The following is a 12,670-nucleotide window of genomic DNA, read 5'->3' on the forward strand; positions in this document are numbered from 1 at the left end:
AGTTCACCTTAATAATAAAGAATTCCATGCATCATTGCATTTGTAGACTTATATAAGATAATATTCGTAATGTGATGAGTAGATTGTATAGTCATAACTTAGACTAATAATATAATTCAATCACTGTTTCGCAAAAAATACTGTTCAATGCATGGCTGAGCTATAGGCTATATAAGATACGTTTTCTTTGCATGGGAGAAACACATTTAATGCAATTCTACTACACTTTCTGCTCATGTCTCCAGTCATAATATTTTTTAATATGACAAATTACAGAGTAGCCTGCTCCGCTGACACTGACAAACAGATCAATAAAAACGATGTTAACCATAATAGGACTACGAGAAGGGGAGACACAAATACAATATGACGTCCATCTAAACTGGAGGAGGAAATTATTATCCAAAAACAAACTTTTAAGTGGCACTGACCCATCAATGATAGCCTAAAGAGTGAATATGCACCGGGGATATGGCCGATGCTCTCTGTTGGTGCCAATAAGATAGGCTATAGGCCTACTGTTTTTCGCTCAATTAAGTTAAGAATTTTCATAACTAAAATACAGATTAGCATTTTCATTGACTTCTCTTTACAGCAATAGCCATTTGCTTTCCAAACTATATTTTCCTGTGGTTGAATTTTTAAATAATGTGATATGCCTACTTTTCACTGAAAGTCGCTACTCTACAGTCATCTATTTGGTATTTGCCATGCACGCTTCCCAAATTGTGCGTGCTGCCTTTCCATCCGACTGTAGGCGATGCAATTAAAAACAATCCACACCTTAGAGGAAGCTAATGATCTGCTGTGGCCAAATCATGCTATAGTAGCCTATTGTGAATTATTTTATTTATTTATGTATAGACAGGAGTATGCTAATTAGGCTATAATAATTTTGGCAATTGGAGATAAGATGAAGATCAGATCAGATCAAATTTTATGACCAATTTATGCAGAAATCCAGGTATTTCCAAAGGGTTCACATACTTTTATATATATATATAGTGTACAGTGGCAAGAAAAAGTATGTTGACACCCCTTCAAATTAGTGGATTCGGCTATTTCAGCCACACCCATTGCTGACAGGTGTATAAAATCTTATGCACAGCCATGCGATCTCCATAGACAAACATTGACTGTAGAATGGCCTTATTGAAGAGCTCAGTGACATTCAACGTGGGACCATCATAGGATGCCACCTTTCCAACAAGTCAGGTCATCACATTTCTGCCCTGCTAGAGCTGCCCCGGTCAACTGTAAATGTTGTTATTGTGAAGTGGAAAGGTCTAGGAGCAACAACGGCTCAGCCGCAAAGTGGTAGGCCACACAAGCTCACAGAACGGGACCGCCGAGTGCTGCAGCATGTAGCGCGTAAAAATGCTCTGTCCTCAGTTGCAACCCTCACCGAGTTCCACACTGCCTCTGGAAGCAACGTCAGCACAATAATTGTCTATCTGGAGCTTCATGAAAAAGGTTTCCATGGCCAAGCAGCCGCACACAAGCCTAAGATCAACATGCGCAATGCCAAGCGTTGGCTGGAGTGGTGTAAAGCTCGCCGCCATTGGACTCTGGAGCAGTGGAAACGCGTTCTCAGGAGTGCTTCACCATCTAGATGTATCTGGGTTTGGAGGATGTCAGCAGAACGCTACCTGCCCGAATGCATGAAGCCAACTGTAAAGTTAGGTGAAGGAAGAATAATGGTCTGGGGCTGTTTTTCATGGTTCGGGCTAGGCCCCTATGTTCCAGTGAAGGGAAATCTTAACGCTTCAGCATACAATGACATTCTAGTTGATTCTGTGCTTCTAACTTTGTGGCAACAGTTTGGGGAAGGCCCTTCCCTGTTTCAGCATGACAATGCCCCCGTGCACAAAGTGAGGTCCATACAGATATGGTTTGTCGAGATTGGTGTGGAAGAACTTGACTGGCCTGCACAGAGCCCTGACCCCCACACCATCAAACACTTTTGGGATTATTTGGAACACCGACTGCCAGACAGGACTAATCGCCCAATATCAGTGCCCAACCTCATTAATGCTCTTGTGGCTGAATGGAAGCAAGTGGAATGTAGCAATGTTCCAACATCTAGTGGAAAGCCTTCCCAGAAGAGTGGAGGCTGTTATAGCAGCAAAGGGGGCACCAACTCCATATTAATGCCCATGATTTTGGAATGAGATGTTTGACAAGTAGGTGTCCACATACTGTTGGTCATGTAGTGTAGTTGCTTTTTGATGGATATCCTGTAAACCACAAATAAAATGTTCTTAATGTACAGTACCGGTCAAACGTTGTAGAACACCTACTCATTCAATGATTTTTCTTTATTTTTACAATTTTCTACATTGTAGAATAATAGTGAAGACATCAAAACTATGAAATAACACATTTGGAATCATGTAGTAACTAAAGTGTTAAACAAATCAATATATATTTGAGATTCTTCAAATAGCCACCCTTTGCCTTGATGACAGCTTTGCACACTCTTGGCATTGTCTCAACCAGCTTCACCTTGAATGCTTTTCCAACAGTCTTGAAGGAGTTCCCACATATGCTGAGCACTTGTTGGCTGCTTTTCCTTCAGTCTCGGTCCGACTCATCCCAAACCATCTCAATTTGGTTGAGATCGGGGGATTATGGAGGCCAGGTCTTCTGATGCAGCATTCCATCACTCCCCTTCTTGGTAAAATAGCCCTTACACAGCCTGGAGGTGTGTTGGGTCATTGTCCTGTTGAAAAACAAAGGATAGTCCCACTAAGCCCAAACCAGATGGGATGGCGTATCGCTGCAGAATGCTGTGGTAGCCATGCTGGTTAAGTGTGCCTTGAATTCTAAATAAATCACAGACAGTGTTACCAGCAAAGCACCCCCACACCATAACACCTATTCCTCCATGCTTTACGGTGGGAAATACACATGCAGAGATGATCCATTCACCCACACCGCGTCCCAAAAATCTCCAATTTGGACTCCAGACCAAAGGACAAATTTCCACTGGTCTAATGTCCATTGCTCATGTTTCTTGGCCCAAGCAAGTCTCTTCTTCTTATTGGTGTCCTTTTAGTAGTGGTTTATTTGCAGCAATTCGACCATGAAGCCGGTCCGCATGAGAGCCAGTTTCCTCATAGCGCTTGATGGCTTTTGCGACTGCACTTGAAGAAACTTTCAAAGTTCTTGAAATGTTCCGTATTGACTGAACTTCATGTCTTTAAAGTAATAGTGGACTGTTGTTTCTCTTTGCTTATTTGAGCTTTTCTTGCTATAATATGAACTTGGTCTTTTATCAAATAGGGCTATCTTCTGTGTAAACCCCCTCCCTTGTCACAACACAACTGATTGGTTCAAACGCATTAAGAAGGAGAGAAATTCCACAAATGAACTTTTAACTAGGCACACCTGTTAATTGCATTCCAGGTGACTACCTTATGAAGCTGGTTGAGAGAATGCCAAGAGTGTGCAAAGGGTGGCTATCTGAAGAATATAAAATATATTTTGATTTGTTGAACACTTTTTTTTTGTTACTACATGATTCCACATGTGTTATTTAATAGTTTTGATGTCTTCACTATTATTGTACAATGTAGAAAATAGTAAAAATAAAGAAAAAACCCTTGAATGAGTAGGTGTTCCAAAACTTTTGACCAGTAGTGTGCATTTTTATATTCTGTTAATCCTTTGGAGCACAATTTGTAAAATATTTTCAGGGATTTTTCATTCCACCGATTAAAAAAAACAATATATTGGCAGATTTAAATCAAATTTGTATTGGTCACATACACATATTTAGCAGATGTTATTGCAAGTGTAGCGAAATGTTATATCGGTAATCATTACTTTTGCCTGATCCCTAAAACCAGTATCTGTCCCAAAAATCCCATATCAGTTAGGCTCTAATTTAGGAAGTTAATTTCCTTGGAAAGATAACTGCCCCGTGCCTCTCCGTCCGTGCATTGGCCTACTCTATTTAATTGAGAACACTTGCGCACCTGATCTCGCACGCCCAACTAGGAGAGGAGAGTTAGGATATAGACTACCCTTTTAGGAGTGCGATGATTTTCAGGCAGAGACAAGTAAATGGGTAATCAACATTTATTGAAAAGGGCAACGCTCACTCAACATGGTATGTGTGTGTTGCGCCTTTTCAATCATATATTTTTGATTGCACCTCGATTTGTTGGTTGAGCACCCTCCGCTTCTTTCCATTATCAATATTTATTTACAGACACTGTAGTAAACTATAGTGTAAAATGTAAAGCTGCAATATGTAACCTTTTGGGCGATCTAATCAAATACCTATAGAAATTTGAGTTATAAATCTGTCATTTTCATTTAAAGCAAGTCTAAGAAGCGCTAGATGTGTTCTATGTGCGCTATTTCTATGCTTCCAGTTTCATTGAGACCACATACCGTAGAAGAGGTAGGCTACTAAACTTGAAGCGGCGAATGCTGAGTGTGTGAATAAAGTGACAGAGGTGTTTTTAATACAATAGGAAGGCTAACGCAGAAAGACGACCGTTTCCAAATTAAACGTTTTTCATCCCAAAATTGTGTGTCTGACTGCCCGCTTCCGCCCGCAGCATGAAAAATCCAGACTGCGCAGTGATTTCTACTTGGAAGTTTGATACAGAGAGATGGTGTTTGTCAGTTTCATGTGTGTTTTACTACTCCAGGGGTGTATGTTGTTTTAATTTACCATGGTTGTTGGCAGTTTCTATCAGTGATTAGCGCCTTATATACACGTACCATAGTGTTTCTTATTCATTTTAGTACCCTAGTGATTGGCTAAAATGAAGAGGACACCAGGTCGATCCCTTTGGTGGTGAGGAGGACCATGACTAAGATGAGTCATTCCACCTCAAAAAACACAAGGAAGAGGATTTTGACACGCACCATCTCAGATTGTTGTGAAATCGTTTATGTAGTTCGAAACGGATAAGATCAGCGTTCCTGAAACATTTTGTTGAAATATAATTTGTTATCTGAGAAATCAAGCTAATTAATTGCACCCAAATTGGCCATTTTAATTTACAGGATTCATATAATCTTAAATAAATATAGTACTTAACATTCGATTTGGACCACAATTCTAACCTAACAATGAGTAAGACATGAAGAATAAAATGGTCAAAAACCTCCCACGGACCACCCACACCCCCCCGCCAATCTCACCCCATCAACCAGTATACACTATCAGTTCTCTGTTTGACAAGTAGTATGGAGCTGCTGCTTGGAGTACTGCTTCTTCATCCTTTAATGTATTCCCTGTGAATCTGGTGATGTTTTTTTCCTCCCGTCAGAGAAATTACTATTGAAGTCGCTTGCATTATTTACCATAAATTAATGTGAAAGTATCAAGTTTTGTCCACTAGATGCCGCTGGTCCTGATACTTTTATTAATTTTCGCTGGTCTCTTGTGTTTTATTAAATGGATCACATTTTCTTTGCAACTTTCAGTAGGAAAGCAATAGCTTTTGCTCATGATGAAAATACACTAAACAAAAATATAAACGCAACATGTAAAGTGTTGGTTTCGTGCTCTGAAATAAAAGATCTCAGTAATTTTCAAGATGCACCAAAAGCTTATTTCTCTCAAATTTTGTGCATTTCTCCTTTGCCGAGGTAATCCAGCTGACAGATGTGGTATATCAAGAAGCTGATTAAACAGCATGATCATTACACAGGTGCAACTTGTGCTGGGGACAAAAGGAGACTTTAAAATGTGCAGTTTTATCACACAACACAATGCCACAGATGTCTCAAGTTTTGAGAGAGCGCTGCGTGCAATTAGCATGCTGACTGCAGGAATGTCCACCAGAGCTGTTGCCAGAGAATTGAATGTTGATTTATCTATTGTTGCTTTTCAAGAATTTGGCAGTAAGTCCAACCTGCATCACAACCGCAGACCACATGTAGCCACACCAGCCCAGGGCCTCCACATCCAGCTTCTTCACCTGTGGGATCGTCTGAGGGGTGGGGAGTGGTTGCTGAGGAGTATTTCTGTCTGTAATAAAGCCATTTTTGTGGGTTAAAACTCATTCTGGTAGGCTGGGCCTGGCTCCCCAGTGGGTTGGCTTGGCTGCCAAGTGGGTGGGCTAATGTCCTTCCAGGCCCACCCACCCATGGCTGCACCCCTACCCAGTCATGTGAAATCCATAGATTAGGGCCTAATGAATTTATTTCTGACTGATTGCCTTCTATGAACTGTCACTCAGTAAAATCTTTGAAATTGTTGCATGTTGAGTTTTATATTTTTGTTCAGTATAGGTAGAGATCATTGAACAGAACAAGGTTATGTTAATAACTACATTTTGACAAAAATGCAGATAGAACCTTCTAGACCCAAGCGCTTGATCTGTCCAGGCATATCTACATTGTCAACACCTCAGCTGGGCTCTGTTTACACATCGCACAGGCACTCCTCTTTCTTTTCTCAAAAGCCCTGCCTGCATGTGTGTCATTGGTTGATAAGCACACTTTGTACAACAAACCTAGTGATTTTACCACGCAGACACACGTACACTGAGGCGCATATTGATTAAGAAACGCTCAATAGATAAGAGTAGGCTCGATGCTGGAAAGGCTGTCTGATGATAAAATGTAATATGCCGCACAACTGTGAGGACAGAAGTTAAGATCAAGCAGAAGTTTATTAGTCTCTAACACATTGGGATACAGCCAGGAGTAAACTGATATGCATATGCATTTAGCAACAGTGAAATAAAGGGCCAGGGTATTCATACTTCTACTTATACAATTTTAACTAAATCCATTCCTCTTCTGTGTGATTGGTACAGGATGCGTGAGAACATGTCTGCCATGGTGTGTGTGAAGGAGGAGGAGGAGGACCCTGGGGAGAAGCTGTCCCAGGATGAGATCATCTCCAGGACCAAGCAGGTGATCCAGGGCCTGGAGGCTCTAAAGCAGGAGCACAACTCCATCCTGGAGGGCCTTCTGGGCACGCTGCACTGCCTGAAGCAGGATGACCAGGGAGTCCTGGTGGAGGAGAAGTCCCTCATGATCCGCAAGTCCCTGGAGATGCTGGAGCTGGGCCTGAGCGAGGCACAGGTTAGTACACTGTATAGGTCTAGGCTACACACCTCAGGCTGGGGGAGAGCTAGAGCCCTCTGGGATCTAATCTAATGTACTTTCAAATTAGACAGCTAGATGGAGAACCCACAGGCACCTACCACCTAAATGACCTGTGTCAGTAAATCAGACTACAACCAAGGATTATCCATGAATTATTTACTACTAGTCTTTTCAGTGTTCTTCCTCACCCTTTGGACCTCTTGCCCAGTTGCCTCACCCCTAACCCCCTCGCTGTGTTTGGCCCAGGTGATGATGGCGCTGTCGGGCCACCTGAGCTCGGTGGAGTCGGAGAAGCAGAAGCTGCGGGCACAGGTGCGCCGGCTGTGCCAGGAGAACCAGTGGCTGAGGGACGAGCTGGCAGGCACCCAGCAGAAGCTGCAAAAGAGCGAGCAGAGCGTGGCTCAGCTGGAGGAGGAGAAGAAACACCTGGAGTTCATGAACCAGCTGAAGAAGTACGATAAGGACCTGTTGCCATCGGTGAGTTAACCCACACACACACACCCAGACTGACGCACACCACCGCTTTTCATTTGCCTGGTTTACACTGAATGACAATAACAATCGTCTGTCCTCCCTGTTTTCCTCTGTTAGGAGGAGAAGGACTCTGACTCCAGTAAAGAGAATCTGGATGATCTGTTCCCAGACGACCAGGATGACCAACCTCCAGGCAGTGAGTCTTCTTCTTGTACCCATGTCTCTCTCTGTTCCTCACCTCACGTTTCCTCTCCTTGTTCCTACTTCCCACATTCCCTCCCCACTCCCTCCAATACATTAACTAGTCCATTTCTCCTCCTGTTGGTCTGAAAGTCCTTATCGCTGTGAGCTTTAAAGTGCTATTAGTCAGAGCTGGTTGAGTGTGGAGGCAGGCCTAATGGAAATGGACCCAGTGAGCCAGATCACATAGTCACCAGGTTGGGTTCACTCCAGCAACCAGCATGTACAGGAGAAGATCTGAGGCAGAGGGACAACACCCACTCCCCACTAAGCTGGGCATTTATTGACAAAATTAAACAAAAGGGTCCTACGTACAATATCGTATAATGATCCTACACAGAACCACTTCCAGCAAATGGGGAAAAAAGCATCAGTAATCTGCATTAGTAACATATTGCAGGGATTTAAAGGGTACATCTCCAGTAATTGCCCCACCACATAGAGAGCTAATAAGATGCAGACAGGGATGTGGAGGAGGGAGAGAGAGAGAGAGGAGCAGGATCTCTCTAGTCCTTTGTTGTGTTTGTATTGGGCTGTTAATACTTTATTTTATTCCAAGTTTCTGCCTGCTTAATGAGCACAATCTAAAGAGCGAGAGGGAACGAAAGAGAGGATCAAAGGAAAGAGTGGGTAGTGCCAGGAAGCTCTCCAGAATGTGGGGGAGGCAAGCTTCAAATGCTCCTGAGTGCGCTCACATTAATCCTGCCGCCACATGAAGCAGAGCTGACTGAGACAGGGCTCTGTGTCTGTCTGTGTAGTGTGAAGTGGATTAGACTCCTCTCCTGTCCTGACTGGTACCTCCCTGAAATACTCTTATGTCTTTGGTCCCTCTCACTGCAGTGGTGGAGATGGTTTAATTGCTTGTCCCCAGCTACACTAGGTTTACAAAAGTATGTGGACACCCCTTCAAATGAGTGGATTTGGCTATTTCAGCCACACCTATTGCTGACAGGTGTATAAAATCGAGCACAAAGCCATGCAATCGCCATAGACAAACATTGGCAGTAGAATGGCCTTACTGAAGAGCTCAGTGACTTTCAATGTGGAACCGTCATAGGATGCCACCTTCACCGTCAAGTCAGTTTGTCAAATTTCTGCCCTGTTAGAGCTGCCCCGGTCAACTGTAAGTGCTGTTATTGTGAAGTGGAACCGTATAGGAGCAACAACGGTTCAGTGGTAGGCCACACAAGCTCACAGAACGGGGCCGCTGACTATTGTTAACATTTTTTTTTAAAGGGTCTTAATTTGAAGTTTGTAGCGCATAACAATTGTCTGTCATCGGTTGCAACCCTCCCTACTGAGTTCCAATCTGCCTATGGAAGCAACGTCAGCACAATAACTGTTCATTGGGAGCTTCATGAAATGGGTTTCCATGGCTGAGCAACCGAACACAAGCCTAAGATCACCATGCTCAATGCCAAGCGTCGGCTGGAGTGGTGTAAAGCTCGCCGCCATTTGGAACAGTGGAAACATGTTCTCTGGAGTGATGAATCACGCTTCACCATCTGGCAGTCTAATCTGGGTTTGGCGGATACCAGGACAACGCTACCTGCCCGAATGCATAGTGACAACTGTAAAGTTTGGTGGAGGAATAATGTTCTGAGGCTGTTTTTCATGGTTTGGGCTGGGCCCCTTAGTTCCAGTGAAGGGAAATCTTAATGCTACAGCATACAATGACATTCTAGACGGTTCTGTGCTTCCAACTTTGTGGCAACAGTTTGGGGAAGGCCCTTTCTTTCATGTTTCAGCATGACAATGCCCCGTGCACAAAGCGAGGTCCATACAGAAATGGTTTGTCGAGATTGGTGTGGAAGAACTTGTCTGGCCTGAACAGAGCCCTGACCTCAACCCCATCGAACACCTCTGGGATGAATTGGAACGCCGACTGCCAGCCAGGCCTAATCGCCCAACATCAGTGCCCGACCTCACTAATGCTTGTGGCTGAATGGAAGCAAGTCTCCGCAGCAATGTTCCAACATCTAGTAGAAAACCTTCCCAGAAGAGTGGAGGCTATTGTAGCAGCAAAGGGGGACCAACTCCATATTAATGACCATAATTTTGGAATGAGATGTTCAGGTGTCCACATGTTTGGTCATGTAGTGTAGATGGAGCATAGCTAGTTTTTTTTAGGTAGTTACAGTGTAGTGAACGTTTGTTCCTGTCCTCGCATATATGAAGTGAAAAGACCATGACAAGTGACCTGTTTGTGAGTGACCTTTTTGCAATGCAGCGCTACCTTTTCACGTCTATTGGATATGTTTGGCTTTGCCTAGGGCTGTGACGATCATGGAATTTTGGATGACCGTAATTGGCCAGCCAAATGAAGTAATTAATGACTGTAATAACCGTTCCTGACTGCATGTGCTGCCATAGAAATAGAATGAATAGAACGGGAATTCCCATTCAAGTCAATAATGGGTCGACTGGCGGGCAGGTTGTCACGAGTTACCACAACCACAATGTCAGGATTGGTTATATGAGTGAAGGAAAAGCAGCCAACAAGTGCTCAGCATATGTGGGAACTCCTTCAAGACTGTTGGAAAAGCATTCCAGGTGAAGCTGGTTGAGACAATGCCAAGAGTGTGCAAAGCTGTCATCAAGGCAAAGGGTGGCTATTTGAAGAATCTCAAATTTAAAATATATTTTGATTTGTTTAACACTTTCTTGGTTACTACATGATTCCATATGTGTTATTTCATAGTCTTGATGTCTTCACTATTATTCTACAATGTAGAAAAAAGTAAAATAAAGAAAATCCTTTGAGTAGGTGTTCTCAAACTTTTGTGTATATTGTAAAACATCTTGCTTTTTGGTCTTAATTTAAGGTTAGGCATAAGGTTAGCATTGTGGTTAAGGTTAAATTCAGATTTTAAGAAGTTCCTTTGTAGAAATAGTTGGGGTTTAGCCATAATCATGACTTTGTGGCTAGGGTAACTAGTGACAACCAGAACAGGCTCAACCGCACGAATGCCCGGCAGTCCCGTCTTCAGTTAGCTGCTCGTTCCTCACAAAAATAATATAAATATATAGTGCCTTCGGAAAGTATTCAGACCCTTTGACTTTTTCCACTTTTTCCACTTTTTAGGTTACAGCCTTATTCTAAAATGTATTCAATTGTTTTTTTCCCCTCATCAGTCTACACACAATACCCCATAATGACAAAGCAAAAACTTTTTTTTTTTTTTAAATGTTTGCTAATTTATAAAATTTTATTGTATTAGATTTAGGTATTCAGACCCTTTACTCAATACTTTGTTGAAGCACCTTTGGCAGCGATTACAGTCTCCAGTCTTCTCGGGTATGATGCTACAATCTTGGCACACCTGTATTTGCGGAGTTTCTCCCATTCTTCTCTGCAGATCCTCTCAAGCTCTGTCAGGTTGTACGGGGAACATTTGCTGCACAGCTATTTTCAGGTCTCTCCAGAGATGTTCGATCGGGTTCAAGTCCGGGCTCTGGCTGGGCCACTCAAGGACATTGAGACTTGTCCCGAAGCCACTCCTGCATTTTCTTGGATGTGTGCTTAGTGTCGTTGTCCTGTTGGAAGGTGAACCTTCGCCCCAGTCCTGAGCGCTCTGGAGCAGGTTTGCATCAAGGATCTCTCTGTACTTTGCTCCATTAATCTTTGCCTCAAGCCTGACTAGTCTCTCAGTCCCTGCTGCTGAAAAATATCCCACAGCATGATTCTGCCACCCCCATGCTTCACCGTAGGGATGGTGCCAGGTTTCCTGCAGATGTGACGCTTGGCATTCAGGCCAAGAGTTCAATCTTGGTTTCATAAGACCAGAGAATCTTGTTACCAGAGAATCTTGTTTCTCATGGTCTGATAGTCAGTCATTTAGGTCTGAGAGTCATTGGTGGAGTGCTGCAGAAATGGTTGTCCTTCTGGATGTTTTTCCCATCTCCACAGAGGAACTCTAGATCTCTATCAGAGTGACCATCGGGTTCTTGGTCACCTCCCTGACCAAGGCCCTTCTCCCCCGATTGCTCAGTTCGGCCGGGTGGCCAGCTCTAGGAAGAGTCTTAGTGGTTCCAAACTTCTTCCATTTAAGAATGATGGAGGACACTGTGTTCTTGGGGACCTGCAATGCTGCAGAAATGTTTTGGTACCCTTCCCCAGATCTGTGCCTCGACACAATCCTGTCTCGGAGCTCTACGGACAATTCCTTCGACCTCATGGCTTGGTTTTTGCTCTGACATGCACTGTCAACTGTGGGACCTTATATAGACAGGTGTGTGCCTTTCCAAATCATGTCCAATCAATTGAATTTACCACAGGTGGACTCCAATCAAGTTGTAGAAACATCTCCAAGATGATCATTTGAAACCAGATGCACCTGAGCTCAATTATAGCAAAGGGTCTGAATAATTATGTATATAAGGTATTTCTGTTTTTTAATTTTAATACATATGCAAACATTTCTAAAAACCTGTTTTCACTTTGTCATTATGGGGTATTGTGTGTAGATTGCTGAAGATTTATTTATTTTTAATCCATTTTAGAATAAGGCTGTAATGTAACAAAATGTGGAAAAAGTTAAGGGGTCTGAATACTTTCCGAAGGCACTGTATATACATACACACTCAAAGGCCGGTTTATTAGGACCCCCTTTGCCTCCAGAACAGCTTGAATTCTTTGGCCATGGAAACGTTGCTCAATTGGTATCAAGGGACTTAACGTGTGCCAGGACAATATTCCCCACACCATTAGACCACCGCTGTACCATTGACACCAGGCAGGATGTGGCCATGGACTTATGTTGCTTACGCCAAATCCTGACTCTGCCATCAGCATGACACAACAGGAACCGGGATTCATCGGACCAGGCAGAATTTGCCTGTGCTTAGCTCCATTCCGTTTCTTTTTTATCCT

General features: G+C 43.1%; 1 protein-coding gene across 6 annotated transcripts in view; it reads left to right on the top strand.

Moving 5' to 3' along the window:
• LOC139553484 (kinesin light chain 1-like) overlaps positions 1–12,670 on the top strand; it is a 34,723-nt gene that overhangs the window by 4,268 nt on the left and 17,785 nt on the right. For all 6 annotated transcript variants that reach the window (XM_071365859.1, XM_071365858.1, XM_071365862.1 and 3 more), the window contains exons 2-4: positions 6,789–7,059; positions 7,330–7,560; positions 7,675–7,753. In XM_071365859.1, coding sequence (XP_071221960.1) covers positions 6,790–7,059; positions 7,330–7,560; positions 7,675–7,753 — 580 coding nt within the window. In that variant the 5' untranslated portion in view covers position 6,789. The remainder of the gene's footprint in view (positions 1–6,788; positions 7,060–7,329; positions 7,561–7,674; positions 7,754–12,670) is intronic.

Source organism: Salvelinus alpinus, chromosome 25 (assembly GCF_045679555.1).
Source record: "Salvelinus alpinus chromosome 25, SLU_Salpinus.1, whole genome shotgun sequence".
NCBI classification, from domain to species: domain Eukaryota; kingdom Metazoa; phylum Chordata; class Actinopteri; order Salmoniformes; family Salmonidae; genus Salvelinus; species Salvelinus alpinus.